The 23,869-nt window shown below is 46.8% G+C and overlaps 2 protein-coding genes across 2 annotated transcripts in view; one reads left to right on the top strand and one right to left on the bottom strand.

The window, feature by feature from the left end:
• T265_09123 (hypothetical protein) overlaps positions 1–21,462 on the bottom strand; it is a gene marked incomplete at both ends in the record, with an annotated part of 36,869 nt that extends 15,407 nt beyond the window's left edge. Inside the window, 8 exons of the mRNA XM_009175120.1 lie at positions 1,325–1,455; positions 4,962–5,490; positions 9,974–10,351; positions 11,474–11,777; positions 15,042–15,437; positions 18,008–18,453; positions 18,588–18,659; positions 21,366–21,462. Of these exons, the coding sequence (XP_009173384.1) occupies positions 1,325–1,455; positions 4,962–5,490; positions 9,974–10,351; positions 11,474–11,777; positions 15,042–15,437; positions 18,008–18,453; positions 18,588–18,659; positions 21,366–21,462 (2,353 nt within the window). The remainder of the gene's footprint in view (positions 1–1,324; positions 1,456–4,961; positions 5,491–9,973; positions 10,352–11,473; positions 11,778–15,041; positions 15,438–18,007; positions 18,454–18,587; positions 18,660–21,365) is intronic.
• T265_09124 (hypothetical protein) lies at positions 13,220–13,519 on the top strand (the record flags this gene model as incomplete). The annotated part of the gene is made up of 1 exon (XM_009175121.1): positions 13,220–13,519. One exon carries the CDS (start codon positions 13,220–13,222, stop codon positions 13,517–13,519), a length of 300 nt encoding a protein of 99 aa, XP_009173385.1.
• Positions 21,463–23,869: the final 2,407 nt, after the last annotated feature.

The raw sequence follows: 23,869 nt of genomic DNA, 5'->3' as shown, positions 1-23,869 counted from the left end.
ATTACGGCCGACTGAGTGCCAGATCCCAAAGGCGGAAGAACAGTTACTAGACCTCAACCTACTGCTTGAAACCTTTGATCTCCCAAGACCAGCACCTACAGCCACTGCTACGCATGTGTCGCTCAAGACAGATCCATTGCTGCAACCATGACGCCGTACCGGTCGCACCAGAAAAAGGGTGGAACCTTTTACAACTTGATCCGCGTCGAAAATCTTATGTTGAACGTCAAAAAGGGGGAGGTATCAGGAAGGTCAGCTTCCTGAAAGCAACCACTGAATGCCCGGAATCTACCGAGACTCTCAGCTCCGCTAGATGTTGACCAGACAGACAACGTCCCCTCAATATGCAGCGCGTCACAGCCTTGTGTCAAACCCAGACAGTGCGAGTCAGCGTTGATCAAGGTCAGACAACGCCACCGCGATATGCAGCAAGTCGCAGCCAAACCGTGTGAGTCAGCATTGGACCAAGTTCAGACAGTATCCTTTCAATAAATAGCTTGAGGCCGTTGTACTTTTCGCACCCGCGCTCTCGCAACCACTTTTTTGGAATATAGCTATTGTGTTCCCTTCCGTGAGTCCTTTTCCCTCCGACACTAGGCACTGGAGCGGGTCAGTAGCAGATACCACAGTCCGGCGAATCAGCAGATATAACAAAGACAGTAAGACAGTGATTTCGATCAAACTACGCACTGAGACGACATGGTATCGAATGCCGCAGCCGTCCACGATTGCGAATCCACCGTTTTAAAGAAGCCGAGTGACAATCGACATTAGCTGTCAGTCAGTGGGCTAAAGAAGACCGTTCAGCTGTAACACTTTCGGTGCCTAGCTGCGATGCCAGCCGAAAAAGGCACGAGAGCTCGCATGCTGCCGCGTCACTCAAGCCTAGACGGGGCAAACGAAACGTCAGAGTTGGGGTCGAACTACGGACCCACCAATCAGCACCTTTACACCCTAACAGCTGAGTTATCTCGGCTAATTGCGAAGCGGATTGTACACCACAAAGCCAAAATCAATGTGTTTGAACTTTTTCAAAAACCATAGGAAATAATGACACGATTCAGGTGAAAATGCATACCCAAGGCTGGCGGAACCAGACAAGCGATAACGATCGATACAAGAGAACAAGCGAACTTTCGACATACATAGGAGAAATTCATTATGTTCACGTCAACAAAGAAAAGGTCACTGGATACGAAATAAATGCGCCAGTGGCTGAAAGAATCGATTAGAGCAGTGACACACCTGTCAGGATGATGCGTTGCAAATAAGCAAGCGATTTGCAGACAGTATAAGCAACCGAAAGAGAAAAGATGGCACTTACCGAAAGCATGATTATTCAGTTCCAGTGCATCCACCGGAGGGGTTTGCCGTTTTCGACTACCGTTTTCCACGACCTCGGGTAATCCGTTCACGATCACCGGGGGTTCCCCGGGTACGGACTTTGTAGCAGGGCTAGAAAGCAACAGAAACAGGGTGAGGTTCGACTTCATCGCGTGTTGTGAACACAAAATTGCACTAAACCCCGGAAACTAATACGAAACTCCACGCAGACTCAGATATTGCTGCTTTCGACCAACATCTTTCGAGAATCAGTGGACACAACTGCCATGACAGTAAGTTGCGAAGGGATTATTAGGTTCCAATCTACGCTTTCACAAAATAAAAATTCACGTCGGCTGACAACCACTGGTATGGACTGAAGTTGAACGTTCGTGTGGGAATTTGAGTTAGTATTTGAACCCCTACTCCACATTGGCGCCCTACTGATGGCTCGCTGTATTCTTGTCATGATGAACAATGTAGTTAGTTAATATTTGTCATGATGAACAATGTAGATAGTTAATATATCGCCCTTGAAGTGTATCAAGGCCGGTTCATCATCCGCAATTTTTCAAAGGGTTACAAGTATGCCTTTGAAAACAAAAGGACAGATAGCAGTACGGTGACCATAACCGAAGCCTGGTAATGGAAGGGACATTGCGACCGTGTCAAGCCAATCGGACACGCGACAACGGGCACTCCACATACCTCAAACGACCATTCCAACCCATGTTACTGTGGCCGAGTCCTACTTCATTGGATGGGAAAGTACGCCTCGTCTGGTAATGCCAAAAAATGTGTTATCTTGAGAAGGACTTGAAAATAATTTGACGAACGATTGAGTTGTGCCACGTAAACGTGCAGCCCGCGATTACCGTACAAGGTGTGTGTATACTTTAGCGAAGAGCGCACAGTAACAGGAATTTCGACTTCCGATTGCGGTACACAATCGGTCCTTTTTGATTTGTCCCAAGTATCTGAACTGAAGGACACATTGTTGGTGTGATAAGATCAAAGCAGGTATTCAGCAAGACACATGATCATAAATCGATTCAAACTTCAATCCAACCACTGGCTGAGCGACTTGAACGCACATTCATCGGAAATGGTACATGTTCTAACAGATAGTTTCAATCCCCGTGTTCCAGTGTGCGATAGTGAACCAACAGTGTTAAGTGAAACTGAGCCATCAGCAACCAGTTTTGTCCAGCTTGTTATCTATAAACCATGTAGCAAAAAAACATGGGTCCCAGCTGCTATCACTTTCGGTCACCTGAAGACGGGAAGGCTATGGAGTTAAGCGGTGGAATGATCAGTTAGTTCGCACTGTACGTTGCTCTGAGGTAACGTGAAACGCGACAGCGAGCGCCGCTGGCTGCGTGATGGGGACAGAGTCATTAACCATCGGTGAGTCCAGTCCCAGGGTACATATCCAGGGAGACAGTTGTCAGCCCTACTGGGTTTGCTGATAGTGTTTTCATACTTCACTGTCGTATCGTACACTGCCCACTTCTCGGTTGGTTCTAATCAGCACGGAGCTGAGCGAAAGAAGCTGTGTGAGGTAGGCTCTCCTCTGACATACATAACTAACCTATGAAGCCTGAGTAATTCACCTATCGCGGGAGAGCTCCTTCTCCCAAAAACCATCTGGAGTACCGTAGCATCGCCGATATTTCAACCAGACCTGTTCTACGCCTCGGAGACACCGAGAATTTTTTTATATCCCATGCACGCGAAGGCCACGTTTCTGACCCAGGAGGCATTTGAAGGGCAAAGGTGAGAAAGACAACCCCGTCTTACACCAGTGGACGTGGTAAACTTAGGCGAGAGCTTGTAATATGTTCGTACTTACAAACAGAAGTTGGGACACAGTGTCCTTATAAAGGACAAAAATTCAGAAGGGACATATTTCCCGTCAGACACAGAAGTTGACAATTTTCAGAATAAGAAACAAACAAAGCAACCATAGTTGGACGTCTGAAGGGTAGGCGCTGTTTAAAAATCTTTTTCAAGGTCAAGATATCGTCGATGCGCTCTCGACCAGGACGAAACCCCGCTTGATCCTCACGGATTCGTTTTTCTTGGTAATCGATCAACCTCCGCAAAACAATACGAAGATTCTTTGATGCTACGGTGGTTTTGGAGGACTGGAGTTACCATCGAAGCGCTCCATTCCACCCTGTTTTCCACGATCGATCGAAAAACAATGTGAGATTAAGTCACGTGATCCGATTGTTAGCCTGCTGCTGTTCCGAATAGTAAATGGTGTATGGTTCAGCTCAGCACCCTTTCGGTGTCTAGCTGCTATGCCACGCGAAGGGACAACGGGGGCCGAGATACTGTCAGGTTGCCCGATTCTAGATAGGACCAGTCGAGATGAAGAGGTAGGGTTCGAACTACGAATATTCGGCCTCGACCACTGAACCACCTCGAGTTGTGAGGTACCACTTGGAGAGTAGCAGTGAGGGATATGAACCTGAAGAAAGCTTCTCATGGCTACATACCCTCTGAAAGTAGTAAGTTTTATGTTGTCCAGGTGCGTCTGTCTACACTGGAAGCATTTATCTAAACCCATTTAAAAAAATTAAGGTATACGGTCCATTTTCGGCACATTTGAAATCTACTAGAATAAACTTCTTTAAGATCACGACAAACTAGAAAATTTGTCGCGACGTTGAAAAGGGCAGTTTCTGGTACGCCAGTTCCAAACGGTAGTACCTGAATAGTTAAACTTGACAAGTTTTTGAGCATCACATATCATATAAAATCCACCCCATCACTTTGTGTTTTTTTGGTTCCGGAAGTATAAACGCTTTTGGTGCGAACAAGTTGGTACATTTTCAGGTAATCCGTGTCAGTCACACTGAACAGCTAACTGCACTTGCACACTATCGATGCACTTGGTTTTTTAAGGTCAATCGGTGGCTAAAAAGATGTGATAAGGATAAAGATAAAGTAATGACAGGCTGATGGCAACCAGCAATTGTGTGTATTTGAATCTGCTCTGATTGGTCACCAGGCAGACCAGCGAATAGGTAAGGAGACCCAAAAACGCATCTTTCCGTAGACAATGAAGGAAAACACTAGATTCCTGAGAAATACACCCATTTGCAAATCAAGTTGGTTTTCAACTGAATTCCACCTGATGAGCCCCAAAAAGGGCGAAACCGGTCATGGGTTGTCGAAGAGTTTTCAGCAACCTTGTGAGTAGCTTCCCTTATGAAAACACTAGATGTTCACCGAATCAGCTCAACAGTAGGCCAGGTGCGGCGTCTCCATCAAATTCAGTTAGCAGTGCTATCCGCAAGGCCATATTTCGCTTCAGACCCCACAGGTTTGGTTCGGTTGGCATGGCGAAACGGTCGATTGACATACGTTTGACCTACCGCGGGGTGCAACGTGGACCACAGGTTACAAATACACGGCAAGGCGCCAACAGCCGTTTAATGGGACGTTCCCGTAAAGTAGGCAAACGAGTATCACCTCAAACCCACGTTCAACACACTTTCGTTCGTGGACCTATGGATGACAGTCTATCGTTGTTTTCTAACTCAAAACCACTTTGACAGCATCTTGACCGTGGAACAAATCAACGACCGCAGCCAACCTATCAACAATCGGAAAAATTGCTAACTCACGTATTAGTTGATTGTTTAGCCCCAATGGGTCGTTTCGTATTCGTATTCGAATCGACATCTTCCGTCTGAAGCTTCTTTGCTCCGCGACTAGCTGGAAACAACTGGGTCAGGAGCGATTCCAGCATGACCGCCTGGAATTTCGGATCGCGATTAGCCAAACGTGCCTGCAGCTGTTGTTTATACCGTTGCAGAGTGTTGGCATCCATCGTGGGCAGGAGTGACTGCACTTCAGACTGGAGGGTCGACAAAGAGTGCAACCGTTTGAATGGCTGGCGGGCCTGCTTTCGAGGTCCAGAAGGACCCGGGCGGAGACGGCGGGACAGGCGCAATACAGGGCTCGCAACAAACTGAAAGCTGATGTTGTTTCGAACTCTTCCGGACAATGGACTGTCCACACTTGACTGAGGCGCACTGATGGAGTGCCGGTTTAAAGTTATGAGGCTCGTTGTGCTTATGCTAGATTGCATTGATGTATCTGCTTTCTTGACGTCAGAAGGCGGTAACGCTGCGGTTGCATCATTCATCCGGTCTAGAAACGACAAACAACAACACGGTGGGAGAATCACAAAAATAGAGTTAACCGGAACAGAGCAACACCCCACAGAGGAAAAACCACTTGCCTGGAGAGCCCACAACAACATTCCCCATCAGACATGACTTGGTGTTAAATTTTCCCGGAGGGTGACCAAACACACCCTTTCCCCCACGGGGGCTTCTCTCGAGAAGATACCGTACTGTCCAACGTCAATACGTTCGCCTAGGCTCTCACAACTGTCGGAAAGTAATGAATGAGGGGAAAAGCGTAGCAACTGAATGGGAGTGGTGAGCTATTCACGTAAGAGGGTTCTAAGCGAACACTCGAAACAGCTCATTCACATAGAGGGGACCGCAGAGGTCACGGCAGGGCATACCAGCCTGAAACGTCCCCAGCTGAAGGTTGAGTTCCGGCTTTTCTATTGCGTGACACAGCCTGGTCTGTGTTGCGTGGTTCCCTCATGACTATCAGGCGATGGATAAATGAACCGAGAGAAATAAAAAGCAGTCACCGAGTGACAGCGCCATAAACAAACAGTGGAATGTCAACGTACTTGCGGTTGGCGTGTGGTTGGACTATGTTGGATAGAGCGGAATGTGTGACCCTTACATACATACCACTAACGACCTGTACTAGCGAGGTGTACACTGTCGTCATAGTTCTCAAAGTATGACTAACACTCAGATGGACTACCCAGCGCACAATAAACTTGTTGGTCATGATTACACTCAACGAACATGACAACAACGACCAAAACAGAAACAACAATCATTCCATCAACTCAGTCAGGTTTCAAATAAAAGTAATCACGAAGGAGCATGACCTTTTCATCCATCATCTCTGGATACGGTAAGATACGGTGAGGAATGCTGTTTTTAGAGGTTCCATGTGAAAAGTGTCCCCACAACTCTCATGACCTTCAATTTTAAAACCCGCGTACATGTTGTAGAGCGTTTACAGCTGATACAATTTCGTTCGCCGATGATCTAGGAATGTAGGCCCCAAAAATCTGATTGAACAGGAAACAAAGAATAACCTTACCAGTAAAAGATGATGTGATGCGGCGTCTGGTTGTATCAGGATTCAGATATGTGTCACAAAACATCAACACTACAGCTAAGTTAATCCGTGCAACAGAGACATGTTGGAACTCCTAGGGTGCGATTGGGAATAATTGACACACCAGAGCAGTGGATCGCAAACTACCCAGCTTGTCTGCCTAGACGTAACACACTACTCACAAGATTGCTGAAAAATCTTCGACTGCCCGCGATCGGTTTCGCCCTTCTTGGGACTTATCAGGTAGGCGAAGCTTATTATACATAATGGCTAAAGAATGGAGCAGGTTAAATAGAACACAACCGATGTGAAAAACTAATGTAGTTATCTTTCACCTCAAGAGGGACTCCTCTGAGATAGACCCACATGACGGGCTGAGCAGTGCTACGAGGCGAGTATCCAGAAACCCTACCTGTAATTGCTGGTCTGTAAGCCAAGCTTGGCAGTTAGATTGCAAACGTCTCGTCCCCAATCGAGGAGACATCTACAATGCGGGGTTTTGTGAGTACATTTCTCCTCTCCCGTCTTCGCTTATACTGTCACAAAAAGACTTCATGAGAATGGGGCATAAGTCTACATTTGCCATGAATTCAGTGTTCCAGGTGTCCGATACTCGTGCATGACAGAGAGTGACACACTAGCTAACGTGGCGGACCTGTATAACGGTAGTTTGGTTTCGTAATCTCGGCCGTTGGAAATTGAGGGTCTTCATCTGGTCGAGCAAACCGATCAAGATAACTTGTCACAGTGTAAACAGTGATAACTATCGGGAAGTCAGTAGCGTCATTTTATTTTATCCGTCAGCTTTTTTGCTATCCACCAAGCGGTGGATCTTCCAACGAACTGCGGGGTACACAGTTGTTAAATCAAGTGTAAACTGGTGTGGTGAATTGATTCATCGATGTGCCTAAGCTGTTTCGAAGAGGACAGTCAACTAAAAACTAGATCAATGGCATGAAGAATCTTCGTTTGAAGGAATGAATCAGTTTCCCTCTTTAGTTCGTCGAAAGAAAAATGCAAAGGGGAGAATTCGGTGCCTCCAAAATTGTTTCTTCGATAGGAGTGGAAATTTTCCAGAAAGAGAGCATTGTATCAAGTCTTCCCGCATTACAGAATGCTGGATCAAAGGTCAACTTATATATTGCTCATACTAGGTTGTTTCTATCATCCAACTCGTCTAACATGACTAATCAATCAATCAATTTAATTTACCACCTATAGATTGTGCCATAGGCACATTGGTTCCAACTGCTACAGTTTCGATCACCGAAAACCAAGCATTGGGGGCGAAGGCATGCTCAGTTTGTTCAGAAATTGGGTAGCTACGCATTGAAGGCGATAGTTTTGATTCACGAGCACCACTGACTGCGCGATTGGTCCATTTCCGCCAATGTCATTAACCAATGGTGACTTGAGTCTCGGGGTCCTCATCCAGGGAGGCGGCAGTTGCCCACCTGACTAAGTTAACTAGTTAGTGTTTTCGTACTTTATTGCCAGAGTGTACATTGTCCACCTGCAGGTCGCTTCCACTAAGTAAAGGGCTGGGCGAAATGAGCTCTGCGAGGCAGGCAGTCTTCTGGAATGCGAACTACATGTCCCAATCAGCGCAGCCTATGAAGCGTGAGTAAAACATCACTAATAGTGTCTGATTGAACGTAAAAATCCACTTGTTCGAAAGACCGGATGGAAGTTACAACCTCACGACTGTGACATGTTCGACTTCTCAACGAAAGCATCCAGATTACACGCTTCCGCAGAGACTTGAAAATGCATCTGATTGTTTACCAAACTGAAGGTCTTCTGGGACCTTTTCACGCCAGACAATTTGCACTTCTTTAGGCATACCACAATGCGACCATCATATGATTCGATCGATCGTTGCAGTCCAAGTTAGTGTGCGCTTTCTCATCATGTCGCCCAACTGCGTTCCAGCAGTTAAGGTCATATCGGCGCTGGATACCAGACTGATGCGGTATAGGAGGTCGTATTACTACATCCTGAAATCAAGTGATGAGGATACTTATCTGTTGAATAAGTGCTCACGACGAACAACTCGGCACCATAAGACATGGAGGCGGAAGAGTTGATTGAGACCTTTAGGTTCCATCGACTAAATTCAGCAATAGAGCTAGACTAGATATCCTAACTCAGCACGTGTCATTGTTCTGAAGATCATGTAATGTGATTCTTATGCCTAGCAACACAGATGGATGCACTGGGTCTTACGCTTTATCTATCAGTTATTCCGCCATCAAACACGTATTAATGTACCGCGTTTTCAGCTGTCAAAGTTACTTTTCCCAAGGATAAGGAGAACGAGAAAGTCGCCCGTTACGGACGATGACCCAACCAGCTCATTGACATCGATTTGTCTGATAGAGAAGCAAGTGAGACAGACAAGCCACGGCGGCAATGGCGTTGATGTAGGACTGCCATTTACAGCCTTACAGGGCTGTCTGTCAAGGTCACTAACCGTCGGTTCACCTCACCTCAGGGTCTCCTTCCAGGGGGACGGTAGTTGCCAACGTGGCTGAGTTGTCTTTATCCAACGCATCGTTGGGCGAACGGTCCCTCGACACAAAAAAGCACATGGTCTAATCAGAGTAACCTATGGAGTGTGAACAGATGATCTATTGATGAAGATTCATCCTTCCTGAAGATCATCTGATGTACAGTGGCAGATCCGGGTAATGTTTCAGAGGTATCGACGGTCAAACACGCAGGGTCTTCGAAAAGTTTCTGCACACAGCCATCACGTCTACGATCCACGAAGTGGGGCTAATCGCACCGCCATTGGTTCCTCTACACACAACGACTGATCGTTTCGGGCACATCTGTCCCAACTGCTGCCCCTTTGGAGAATGTCCTTGTAGAACGGGTGATAATGGGAAGTTCAACATTGTGAACGTTCCACCGTCTAATTACTAATTATTTGAAAACAGTAGTCAGATGTTCCCTTCTGGTATACATTTTTACAATTATTTGGTTTGTTATCATGTCAATAACCCAGCTGGATCAGATCTCCAGGGAAAACCCATCGTGGGATGTTTCTATTGATACAGCAGTATTAGAACCGTCGTTACAAACGATACATCACCATCATTCATCAATGTCAGCTGTAATAACCGCGTACTCATCGTACAGTGGTTGTAGCTACCGCAGTTTCGTTCACCGATGATTTGGGGGGGGAGGGGTAGGTAGCTGCGCATTGCAGGCGGGAGCTGATAAATTGGTGCATAAATCCAGCACTGTCAGTGGGCTGTCAAGTGAAGGGAGGGTTGGAAAAGGAGCTATGCATTGAAGGCAATAGCTTGGATGCATGAGTGCCATTGAGGGCGCGACTGGGCCATATCTGACAATGTCTCTAGCCATTGATGTGGACCGTCTCAGGGTCCTCATCCAGGAAGACGGCAGTGACCAGCGCAGCTGAGTTTGCTGGTAACGGCTTTCATACTTCGCTGCCAAGTCATTGGTTGACCGCCTCTGGCTCTCTTCCACCCTTCATATGGTTGGGCGAAAAGAGCCCTTCGAGGAAGTCGGTCGACTAGCATACGCGACACGTGGCCAAGCCAGCGCAACCTATGCAGTGTGGTCAGTTCGTCTATCGAGGGTGAGTTATTTCTCCCGAATACCATTCGACGTATTTCAGAATTGCTGATCCGGTGTTCCCACCAGATTCGGGCAATGCTCCGAAGACATCGATGGTCAAACACTGAAAGTCTTTTGACGTCCTCAGCGCGCAACGGCCAGGTTTCTGATCCATATAGTAATATGGAGCGCACCGCAGCATTGTAAACTCGATACGAACGAACTTCTACGAAGAATTTGCAAACTGAGTGGAAGAACATGACTACTTGTCTTTGTATAGCCAATTAAGCGGAATGAAATTTGGAAAAATCGTTTAAGACGATGCGCCAGCCAACCCTTTCCTTATGGATCCTTCGAGTCAGGTGCAAAATATTTTAGCGGCTGTTCCTGAGAGAAATGCTTAGCCAAACTACCCAGCTTCAGTCTATAAAGCAATGGCTGGGAAACCTATTTGTTTCATACCTATTGGAGAGTCGCTGTCGGTGCGCCCTTCATAAATATTGAGGGAAATTCTAGCCGATATCCTCACGGATTAACGGCTAAAATACCGTCCAGCTAGGGCGGCTGATTTAGAGGTTGGTTAGATTTCCCTCAATATGGCTTTGGATTCTGACGATACAGTATTCTAAACATTCCCTAATCACATCTACATTGTAAGCTGAAGAATCCAGGTCATTACAATATCCTCTCTGTTGATCTGCTCTACGGTGACATTCGCAAGCAATCAGTATATTTCCCGGGAACGTCGGCAATAGGACCGTCGACTTCTGTGCTAGTCCTTGGATTGCTGTTTCATCCACCGTGGTATTTTAAAAGGCACGTAGATTGAGGCTGTCACTTTGGGAGATGACAGTCGTGTTGATGGAGCCACTAAAGAATTCTCCACAGGGTCGAGCTACGACTGGTAGGGAAAGAGGCGGCGGGATAAAGTCCCTATTATGATTGGTCCGAATTCAGACCAATCAGGATCAAGCTTCCCGTGACCCGCAGCTGGTGCGCCGCTAATCCGTCTACTCGGGGTGGTTTACTTTAATTCGGGGCCGACACGGACACCATCCAGTATCGATTTACGATGGAGGTTGTTTAGACAGTTAGTAAAGTGCTGACACGAGGCGATAAGCTAGTTGCTCTGCAGTTCCTTGGTTAGTGATTAATCAAAAGCTCAGTTGGCACCGAATATTGCAGAAGCGTTATATGCATTAGAGGGGATAGAAGCACAGTGGCGCGGTCTGTGAAAGTAAAAGGAGTGAAACAACTTGAGTCAGTCACTATAAAGTACAATGCAAACATCTGAAACCACCAAGTGTAGCCTTAAGGAACAGGTACTTACCAAGTATAGAGGCGGACTTCAGATCACCATACCGTTTCCAATAATTCCAGCAATCCGTGCAGACTTTAAGTGGTGATGTCGCGGGTCCCAGGGCGTACCACTGTGAGGACGAGGCGGCTTTGCAACCTTCACAGTTGCTGGGTTGGTGCTCGGCAGAGGCCGGGTACAATACAGCAGGATTTGGCTTATTGTAATTTGGAATGTACACTTGTTTCAGGTGGTGTTCTGCCTCAGCCGCCTTGAGCCGTTTCTGCTGAATGTAGTGATCGGTTGTTTTCCACATGTAGTAGAATTCGATCAAGCTCTGTGGAGGTTGACAAAAGACAAATAACCAATCAGTTGTATCACCCTTTCTGTTGTTAGTGTGTCGAAATATTGGTAGTTCGAGTGTCTTAACGGGTGGTTGATCAGATGACCGTCGATCTGTTCACCGCGCCTAACCAGTGGCTTGCAAGCGTTTCGTCACCAGTCGAGGAGACATCGTCCGTCGCTAACGCAACAACCAGAGGAAGCTCTAAACAGTTAAAAATATGCAGCTGATTTAGCATCCGGGAAAAACGCCACAGAAGAGCTAAGGCTACGTATTTCCAGGTGGCTATCTTCCTTGGGGAGGATCATTTTGATATTGTGACTAGTTACAGAACCCGACAGATGGTTGAAATGCACACCGTAGTCTGATACGCTTGTCCTTCAAGACCCAGTGAGAAGATACCTTTTTGACACCACAAGTGACGCGAATTTGCAAACACAATCTGGACTTCGAAATTCGTGCATTGATTTTGTATGTCGCACAACCGTCAGAGCTAAAGCGACCTCTGAGATATGTATAGTGTTCCATAAATTCCAGTGCCACTCCTTGAATTCCTACAGGCATGCGCAAACACTGTATGTCCCGCAGTATGAATTTGCACTTTGTGAGGGTGAAGCACATGCCGGAGCATTCGATGACCTTGGTCATCCCAGCATTGATTACACTTCCTGCTCTTTCTCAAAAACTAAGACAATGTCGTCTGTATACTACAGGCCGACAAGGTGGCTTGTAGATTGAGGACGCCGGGCTCGATTCGTCCAAGTTTACCCCGCGGCTTTGGACAATAAGGATGGATTCCTTCAACGGACTGGCCACAGAGTTCTGGCCCTGTAATTTGTACGGTACGTGACACTCGGTTCACGAAACGCATCGCAAATGGGTGTTCTGCATAAAACCTAAAAATTCAGCACTAAAAAAATTAACTGTCGCTCTTTGCTGCGCTGAATCGCTCCGTGGGGATATCTGCTTCAACAATGGTTGGAAGAGCTTACGAACACGGCAACGCTATTGCGTTTATTCGTTTGGCCCATCTACACCTAGACTGTTTATTCAAGTCTCCTTTCGTGCGACAATCCCTCAGCTATCTCTAGTTCGGATCTGAACCAAACAAACTTACGGGAAACTAATTCATCAGCTTATCCGTTATTGTCCGGTCTCCGGTCCACCTACGGAAACCATACTGGGATACCCTTTGTACAGGTCTTACGACAAATGGGCGGGCACAGACGGTTGCAATACGTAAGATTCGCACGGATGGCTTCCAGAGGAATCTCGCAACAATCTCTCGAAAAAAATGGAGACATTCTGCGGTCTTCATTCCGATCAACAACGAACGCGCCAAATGGATCGTTTCTGGTGATGAGTAGAACCGCATGTGTAGCACTTTTCAGAGCCTCCCTAAGTATGTAGCACCAACCCAAATAGGACGGCCCTGCATGCATACTTCGTTTCAACATTCTGCGGGTCGCAACTATCCAGCGGTTCATGATCTGGATAATGATGAATTTCAACTGGGTCGGGTCAATATTAACACTGCCGGGTCGACTGGGACAGGGCCCGTAAAAATGACGGACTGGTCACACCACTATGCGATTCACTCCTCTGAGGCTGAACTGGAACAAGTCAATACCTCGAGAAAAAGTCTTGGCATGCTGGCAAAAGAATTCGAAAAAAGAAAATTCTTCAAAGCATCTGGAAGAGGCATGACCTACCAAAAACGTCAAGCGCTGAGATAATCGAATTCAAATCAACATTATCACCATAATCATAATCATCAAGTATGTTCATCCACAGCATGACATCAGTGTTGAACGAAAATGCCTTGCTGTCTTACAACGATGGTTTACTTGAAAGCCTCATTGTGAATAAAATAATAAAAGTGGGTGGCAAAGGGATTTCACGCTAGCATACCATAATCATTCCGAGGTGCCTACACCTCCAAACACTCATGCAGGAAATCTGGATGGAAACTGACAACACTAATGCCAGTAACATCGATGAGCGACCATATCTTGCAGCGTCTCCAACCAAAAGCAGTGGGGATCACACGGTCCCCATCCAAGTACTACCTACAAGTACTACCTGCAAGTACTAACTACAGCACCCAAACGTTTCGTAATCTCTACCAGGTCAAGGGTTGGCCACCTATCTGCTTCTGCCACTTTGAAGCGGACCCGGAAAACAGCGCCCTCTTCGACAAACGATGCTTCGGCTTATGCAATACATGGCCTGACCGACCAAGCTTCCGGTGCTGGACACATTCTCCACTGGAAGCTCTTGTTGCACAACCGAAAACTCACTTTTTAATTACCTCGTTGCAGATTCGCGGGCACCAACCCACACGAGCTATGGTCCTGAGACAACGACTGTCGAAGACGTCTCAGTTCCGCTGCTCAAACAGGCGATCTCACGGCCATACAACAAAACAGCCCACAATGTAGCCCGACACACAGGTCTATTGAGATTTAGGGATACAACGATCTGACGCCATAGCAAACACGGCCCGAGCCTCGCAGACTCGTGCATTGATCTCATCTGTTACACTAAAATCATAACTAATACAACTTCCAAGATCGGTAAAAGGCACCACAACTTTCAGTGCCTCTCCCTGGATTGTAAGTGACGCGTTCGGTGACTGCATGTCCAGGACCTTAAATTTTCAGGGTGCGAAGCGTATGACAAGGGACGGGACGAATTTGGTCAGTTCATCCAAAAACACTTGCGCCTTCTCTTTCTCTTCGAAGACGAGAACCATTGGTAATGGTTTCATCGGAGGCTATTTGAACACCAGGATTTTGCAAACATTACATTGTTCGTCTTATTATTTTATCGATCAAATATTAGATAGGAATAGAGAGAGTGTGCACCCATGACGGACATCGCTTTGTGTACAGAAACATCTGGACAGCTCTTTGTATACTCTCACTCGTCGGAAGTCTGAGATACAAAGAATTCACAAACTTCCGGGGCATTCCTTGATAGGCAAGCACGTTAAGAACACATCAGTCAACTGAGTCGAATGTATGTTGGGAACCTAGGAATGCCAAAATTCTGGGCCGTTTGTACGTATGGCGTCGTTCTAGCGCCTGACGGTGTGTGGAGATTTGGTCAACCTAACTCCTGTTAGGCTGGAATCCTGCTTGCTGCTATCGAGTCAGTGTTTCACGAGCGACCATAAGGCGACGAAGCACAAGTGAAGCCAGCAGACCGGACTCAATTACCAAGCAGTCGACAAAGTACACCTGCCCAGAAACTTACCTTTGGATGTTTCCATGGCAGAAAGTCACTCTGGATGTCATAGAAGCACTTGCCGTACTTCTCTAGCGCCTCCTCAAACAAGTTTCCTTCACTCGCAGACCACGACTCCATTTCGTCCAGTTTGACGACAGGCTGACCGTCTGGGGTGAGTGCTTGTAACGCACGAGAGACATCGTAATTGGCAGAGTGTAGCGTGTCCAGAGCGAACTGTAATGTGGAGTCACGGCCAGCAGCAGCCGCGGACATTGCTACGGTTGGTTGTCGAAGGCTACTTGCCGGATAGTAGGCCCGACCGAGCGTGCCCAGGGAACGGGTTAACAAAAGATATGAGTCAATCTCAGAAGGAGTTAGGTTCGAGTTGGGCATCCACCGCAGTTCTTCGCGATGTTTATCTTCCTCATCAAAATCTGTTCAAGGTATTAGTGGAACGAATAATAGGTGAGAAGTACGAAGTAGTTGAACGAAACGGAGGAGGAAGAGAAGGTGAATCAAGGACTGTCCACCAGATTTAAATGTGCATCACAAAAATGTGGGTCAGTGTATCTGGATAGGTTAACAGCAGAGATTCCCACCTAACGCCATTGGGTGGTGTCAGTGTTTGGGGGATTTCAGTCGCAATTATTCGATTTGGTTTCCTTCTTTAGAGGGGGGGGGGCAGAAGGCCCTTACCGACTGACAGTGAGCCTAGATGACAACTCAGGAGTCAATCGTGCACAAGAGATGAAATCAACTGCCACCGAAACTGATAGAACGAGTTTACATCACCAACTGGTCGCGTGACGAACGTATCGATTGAAAACAAGTAAACACACGTACACGCATACACACATGCAGGTCTACTGAAAACGGCAACTTGCAACACATCATTGATAACAGGACACGCACAGGCACGTGCGTGAATCGATTGACAGAAGCAGGCGATGGACGCGCGATCGATCGACCGCGGTAGACACGGTGGGATGCGTCTGTGTGTCAGTATGCGGCCGAGGTAGTGCGGCTATGTGTAGCCAGTCTGCCTGCGATTAGTACTCGGTCAGACGACGAACTCAAGAGTCAGCAAACAACTTTATTGACAGGCACGGCGATATTAGTAATAATATCATTAGTAGGAGATTAAAACACCTGAGGAAAGACTGGAACGATAAATGGCATGACTACTGAGTGAGCCGACCAAACATAAGTGGAAACGTATAACGGAAATAAAGTACTTAGGATGCATCTTACGAGAACTGAGCCAGCATAATTGAGCACAGAACCTATTCTTTCACATGGCCTCTTTAGGATACGGGTCACACATAAGTGACGGACACGAAGATTCGAGGTAGGAAGCGCGCAATAGGCTTTAAAGTTAACTGTAACACCATCACCAGTGAAACATTATGGCACACGTGAACGGATTAAGTTAGAGTTAGGTTCGAGTTGGGCATCCACCGCAGTTCTTCGCGATGTTTATCTTCCTCATCAAAATCTGTTCAAGGTATTAGTGGAACGAATAATAGGTGAGAAGTACGAAGTAGTTGAACGAAACGGAGGAGGAAGAGAAGGTGAATCAAGGACTGTCCACCAGATTTAAATGTGCATCACAAAAATGTGGGTCAGTGTATCTGGATAGGTTAACAGCAGAGATTCCCACCTAACGCCATTGGGTGGTGTCAGTGTTTGGGGGATTTCAGTCGCAATTATTCGATTTGGTTTCCTTCTTTAGAGGGGGGGGGGCAGAAGGCCCTTACCGACTGACAGTGAGCCTAGATGACAACTCAGGAGTCAATCGTGCACAAGAGATGAAATCAACTGCCACCGAAACTGATAGAACGAGTTTACATCACCAACTGGTCGCGTGACGAACGTATCGATTGAAAACAAGTAAACACACGTACACGCATACACACATGCAGGTCTACTGAAAACGGCAACTTGCAACACATCATTGATAACAGGACACGCACAGGCACGTGCGTGAATCGATTAACAGAAGCAGGCGATGGACGCGCGATCGATCGACCGCGGTAGACACGGTGGGATGCGTCTGTGTGTCAGTATGCGGCCGAGGTAGTGCGGCTATGTGTAGCCAGTCTGCCTGCGATTAGTACTCGGTCAGACGACGAACTCAAGAGTCAGCAAACAACTTTATTGACAGGCACGGCGATATTAGTAATAATATCATTAGTAGGAGATTAAAACACCTGAGGAAAGACTGGAACGATAAATGGCATGACTACTGAGTGAGCCGACCAAACATAAGTGGAAACGTATAACGGAAATAAAGTACTTAGGATGCATCTTACGAGAACTGAGCCAGCATAATTGAGCACAGAACCTATTCTTTCACATGGCCTCTTTAGGATACGGGGTCACACATAAGTGACGGACACGAAGATTCGAGGTAGGAAGCGCGCAATAGGCTTTAAAGTTAACTGTAACACCATCACCAGTGAAACATTATGGCACACGTGAACGGATTAAGTTATTTCCGCAATTCGATAACATTATCCAGAAAAACGAGGGTCAACTTGGTGTGGTGGCCACCAAAGGTTCATAGAAAGGTCAGTCAAACAGTGGAAAGGTACAACGACACGAACATAAGGTTTTCGAATACAATCTCAATTTCTTCAATAATCCTTCATTGTTTGGATGCGGAGGGGACCTCGACAAACAAAGTACTGTCAATGGAAAGCCGCAAGAATAGCATCCTTCGAGTTGCCCTTTAGCAAACAAGTGCATCTTCAGTGATATCGATACCAGTGTCTCACTGTTGTCCGTCGGTAGGACAGACTGCGGCCAGAAGAGGTGCCTCCACAACATGAATTGGGCGGTCTCAAATCAGCTGTGTGTCAACATTAATCACTGATGAGAACAAAAGAGGGTCGCCGGTGAATAGGGGAAGACCATGGTACACAGAGGATCGATCAGTAAATTGTGGTGCATCAAAAATGTGACAGAGTGGTTTATGAACACAGAAGGCTTACCTTTAGGAGGCGGTTGGTAATTTGGGACATCTGCCTGATACTCCGGGCCTTCTCGCATGGTCCCTCGATCGGCTTGCAAGGTCTTTTGTACGGGGTCGTAGACCAGTTGGAAGAAAAAGGAGTCATCCTTAGATAGGTAGGTGGAACATGATTCGGTGTCATTGTGCAGGTGACTGTACAGGTCTTTTGTACGGGGTCGTAGACCAGTTGGAAGAAAAAGGAGTCATCCTTAGATAGGTAGGTGGAACATGATTCGGTGTCATTGTGCAGCGTGACTGTACATTTTCCGCGGATATGCGTGGCGGGTAGCGTTTCTAACTGACGAGATAAAAATAGTTCGCGGTGGCGAATCTGGGGGATGTCTGATTGTGTACTATTATCAGTAGTAGTGGACAGGTCTTCTATTGAAATAGTTCTGGTTAAAGAAAAGTGGAGTTCAAGACATACTTTGGTGTTTATCAGCCAATTGTACTAGATTGACGGATAAGTCGCGCCGGCGATAGAAACAAACAACTTTGGCTTCGACGGCACCTGTGGATGTCTGCGGGAAGTAATGGTGACGGACTATCGAGTGAAGTACTTACTTTATTGAGTTCTTCAATTTTTCTAATTTGATAGGGTGCCGATGCGGAAACTTCAAAGTACACGAAGTCTAGATTCATGGAATAAGAAGAGCCATTGTAGCAGTCAACAGCCAAATTGCGAGGTACATGAATGTAATTAGAACATGTACAATGAGACCTATTAGAGTCCACAGAAATCCGCTACCGCTAGTCACGTTATCCATTGTTTGGTAGCATGAAATTTCTAACTAAATGATAGTAGGTATAACGGTCCGGAATTAGCATAAAGTCAATTATAAACGATGAAGAAAACACATCCGACAGTCAAGGACCCATAATTTTTTAGCCTGTTACTTATATTAGGGTCATCTAAAGCTCATTCTGGGGATTTACTTGACCAAAATTTGGTTCATTTACCGATTCATATGGGACTTTATGATAGCTTCGAAAATGGGTAGGTTAAACTTGCAAGACAAAAATCGAGCAGTTTAGTTGGTTGACAGCAGCTTTCATCTCGCGTTGCCACGTCATGACCAGTCCTCTCCAGGTTCCTTTGGGTAGACGTGAAACAGGCGTACATAGTGCCAGACCATTTTCCTTAATCTAACAGGCCCTACGTGCTGATCAGGTGGATCCGGCTTATAACCTATTAGTTTTTTGTGAGGCGTTCCACTACGAACCTACTGCAGTCAGTTAATAACCCCATAGTGGTTTTGCGAAGTCTTTCAATCTCAGTGTCAACAGCAAGAGATGTCACAAGTCGCAGGTTTTGTTGTATAAAAAATTTCCAGTATCGCCTTTGATGACCATCCCGAGTCCAAGTTGAACGGTTCACCACATGGTACCTTTGATGGACTTCCGCTTGCGTATGGCAGGGAACGAGTGGTTGGGAGCTTGAGCCCGCCCACAGGAGCATCTTTTCGTTTATGCTACATGAGTTGGACTTCTTTATAAACAAAAAAAACGAATGTGCATATGTTTCAAGTGCTTCAGACGTGGCGAGTTGTTTACACCGTCGCTCACCACCCGAATTATAGAAATTAGCGGTTCATGGCATCAGGCTCCTGGGGTGATTGCCGTGGCGGAGAGACTGAACCTCATAGTGCAACGGTTTACATACCTCGGTACTGGAGGGTGACCATTCTTCAATCAGATTATTAAGTGAATAGAGGTCTGAAGTCCCCTGGCCCTCCAGGTTTGGGGTTGGAAGAAGTGGGATAGTCCCCTAAAAATTCGAGGCAATCGAATAGTAGCACGTCGACAATCACTACCTTGCGGTCGGGCTTTCGAGCTAAAAGCTATGGTTGACGACTCTAATCGTCATCCTGTCTAAGACTGGTCACTATGGCATTATCTCAGACCCCCACAAAGCCATGGAATACAAAAGTAAAAGGACCTTCATACTTAATCAGCCCGGTCACATTATTCGCTACATACAACAAGGCGGATAAACGACTTCTTTCACGGCATGCATCACATGCATTTTATGTTTCTTCACTGTTACCTCTGAACTCCCATGCTATCTCACTTGAAAATTTCTCTTAATTACGTCACTAAGGCCCCTGGAAAATGTACATGCTGCATGCCGCCGCTTATATCCATTGATGCGTCTCCGCTGCATCTCTGGAAATCGAATACAGGATCCAAGACAGGTGTTGTGCAGACCTTCCGGAAATCCTGAAGCTGTTGCACCGGATTCAACCGGTGTTGATATAGGCTTAAGTTCACAAACTGAGGTTTCATTGCTTGACTGTATACCTGCAAACGACCGACTCTGTTCTGTCCGACTTTTCATTTCGATAAAAACTGGCAGTGGTTGGAATACGCTCTGCTAATCCTATCCATTTATGCACCAAAGAAGAGTAGCTTCGATTCATTGAAAGACGTCTTCTATGGAGAACTGATAGCCCGCTTTCCCACCACGAACAGTTCACATATAGTCCTAAAAGCGGATTTCAAAGCACATGGAGGACGCCTAAAGCCATAGAGCGACAAAAAGCTGTCACCCGACCGTGGTGGTCGGGCTTCCGTGTTGCAATGATTCTGCAAACTATACTGACTGAAACTCAGTTCCTAAAGATTTGACCATGCCAGGTGGGCCAAATGGGAGCGCTGGATATCAGACCGAATACTAGCATTCTTTAAATATGGGAGGAATATCCCAGCTGGTCCCGAACATAACCTCGTGCGACGAATTATCAGATATCAAGTGAAAGTGCGCGTGAAGTCTGTTGGACACAGAAATCCAAGGAAATGGAAGAGGTCCAGAAAGCCGGTACTGTCCGAAGATTATTTCAGTTGATCTGCGCGACCGGCCCAAGGAGACCTCCTGTGAGTGAAACTATCAAGGATCAGAAAGGAGTGACTATCTTGAATAAAGAGCGCCTCGACCGATGGGCCGAATATTTCGAACTACGGTGCCATCAGCTGCCACTCATATGGAGCCCAGAGTTGACGTAGAACCCTGGACGATGAACGTGGAATCACCTCAGAGGTTTACGACTGCATATGTTCTCTCAAGCGCCACCGAGCTTCAGGTCCAGATGATCTAACATCCACATTGTTCAATGGCGAAGGTGGAATTTTCAGTCGGCGCTTATCTAATCTGTTTGCCTGCATTTGGGAAAAGGAGACTGTTCCAGACAACTTGGGAGAGTCGATGAGAGTGCCCATTTTAAAAAAGGGACTCGCATTGGGTGTCGTAACCACTGGGGGATCAGCATAACCCCCGTTGTAGCGAGACTGCTGGCTTCACTTGTGCTTCGTCACCTTATGGTGGCTCGTGAAACACTCACTCGACAGCAACAAGAGGTGTTCCGGCCCGGTAGGGGTGAGGATAACCAAATCTTTACACTCCATCGGGTGCCAGTACAGTGTCATACGTGACGACATAAAATTTTAGTATTCCGGGGTTACCAGGTGCATTGGGCTCAGTCGACTGACATGTTCTTAACATGCTTGTCTATCAAGGAATACCCCGGAAGTTCGTGGACATAATGAGCTCTTTGTATTCTCAGACTTTTAGGAGTGAGAGCATACAGAGAACTTTCCAAACGCTTCCGTACACAAAGCGGTGCCCGCTAGGGGTTCCCACGAACTCCATTCTTATTTGATTGCGTGATCCATTACGTAATATGACGAACGCCGGAAAGCATGTTTGAGCAACGGAACTGAGACGTCTTCGACAATCGTTGTCTCAGGACCATAGCTCGTGTGGGTTGGTGTCCACAAACCTGCAACGAGGCAATTAGGAAGCGAGTTTTCGGTTGTGCAACAGGAACTACTATTGAAGAATGTGTCCAGCACCGGAAGCTCGGTCGGTCAGGCCATGTATTGCATAAGCCGAAGCATCGTTTGTCGAAGAGAGCGCTATTTTGCAGGTCCAATTCGGAGTGGCGGAAGCAGAGTGTTGGCAAACCCTTGACTTGGCAGAGGGGTATGAAAGGGATTACGAAACGTTTGGGTACTGTAGGTGGTACTTGCCTACGAGGATGGGAACTGTGTTATCCCCACCGCTACTGGTTGGAGACGCTGCAAGAAATGGCTGCTCAGGAACAAATCGTTCAGCCGTGGCACTTTTTCGGTGCTTAAATACCATACCACCAGGAAGCACGAGGGCTGGTATACTATCAGGCTGCCCGGGCCTAGACAGGGAAATCGGGATGCATAGGTCGGGTTCGATCCACGGAAATTCCGGTCATTAAATTCGCGCTCTAATTACTGAGCCAGCCGCTAGTCGATGTCAAAGCGTTCGTGTTGTAAGTTTCTGTCCAGATTGCCTGAATGAGTGTCTGGTAGAACCAACTCACTTCCCTGTTCAAATAAATCATGGTTGTACGACGAGTCCCTATACTGCGAGAACTAGTATTACGAAGCGGTTTGGAAGTAAAGTCGTAGTGTCCTCTTCGATGGAAGTCCGAAGGCAGTAAGACCTTCCCCTCAGACGACCAGCAAGTGCACATTTATGGAGGCAGCAAAGGACGCGTTGGAAAAGGCCGGACAAACCACCATACACTCCGATCACTCAACTGTTGACCGTGACCGTCGATGTATTATTCAATGTAGTCGACATACATTGAAAACCAAGTAGTCCGGTGCTGGTGCGCACCTGCATTAGAAGGGAGACAGCAATGCCTTTCCCCCTGAATCCTCAGGCCAGTTCAGCCTCCTGCAGCTAAGGGGGTCAGAGTGTTGAGGCATTGGGTCCGGGAAGGGTCCCCAAGAAAATCCTAACAACTGCTGTCTCGCGGTTCAGACGTTTGAGTCACAGGATAGGGGGATGGTCCTAGAGTAAAACCCTACCTTGTTGCACTGTCTTATGGGTCGGTCAAACAGTCAAGGTAGGGAACCTCAACCAGACGTGTTTCTACGGCTTGGTAAACCAGAAAGCATCGTTCGCCGTTGCAATGTTTCGCTCACCTCCCCTCCACACCCATCGAGCGGTGCAGTGTGATCATCCAATCTACTACTCACCTAGCCATTATTCCGTGTCTAAATCGTCTCCCAGAGACAAACAAAAACAGCCACTTACTGACCTTTGGAGATCTGATCCACGTTGTAGTCTTTAATGTGCGTACTCTACGTCTAAGTGGACAACAAGCCTTTCTAGATGAACCCTTGCTTTCCTATCTGTTGATATACGTTGTGTCTCCGAAAAACGTATACAAGACCCCTCACTTCGGTCGTGCACCTCAAGCCTATTAGGTGGAGCTCAGATGTTCTACATTTCACTCAGTAGTTAGGACGCGAATTTACCGGCCGAAAGGTTCATTGTTCGAACCCGACCTCTGCCTCCCGAATTCTCCTGTCTAGGCTTGGTAATATACCAGCCCTTGCTTCCTTCGGGTGGTATGGCAGCTAGACACCGAAAGGATGTTAATTTAAACTTTTTATACTTCACTCTTTGGGTATCTGGTGGTCCAAACGCAATGGCTCGTGGAATCTACGGTGTGGGAATTGCACTCAGCCCCAAAGCCGAAAGCGCCTCGCTGGACTGGATGGCAGAAAACAGTCCTCTTTGCGTTGCGCGGTTGTCTGGCATAATTAAGAGCAATACAGGTCAATGCGGTGAACGGTTTCTATTTGTCGTATCGGCATTCGCCCCGAAACAAAACAGTTCTAAAACTGAGAAGGACAGTTTTCATGAAGATCTGACACGAGTGATTAGGATACCGTAATCCTAGTGGGTGAAGCGAATGCTCAAGTTGAATGACTGAGTCCGGAAGAAGCACGGTTGGGTAGTTGATTCGAGTTCATGCTAAGCACAAGGTACTGGGGAGCGACTGCTTCCGTTATGTGC

Source organism: Opisthorchis viverrini (assembly GCF_000715545.1).
Source record: "Opisthorchis viverrini unplaced genomic scaffold opera_v5_259, whole genome shotgun sequence".
Taxonomy (NCBI): domain Eukaryota; kingdom Metazoa; phylum Platyhelminthes; class Trematoda; order Opisthorchiida; family Opisthorchiidae; genus Opisthorchis; species Opisthorchis viverrini.
Note: the sequence above shows the minus strand (reverse complement) of the source record. Positions and strands in the feature narration are given on the sequence as shown.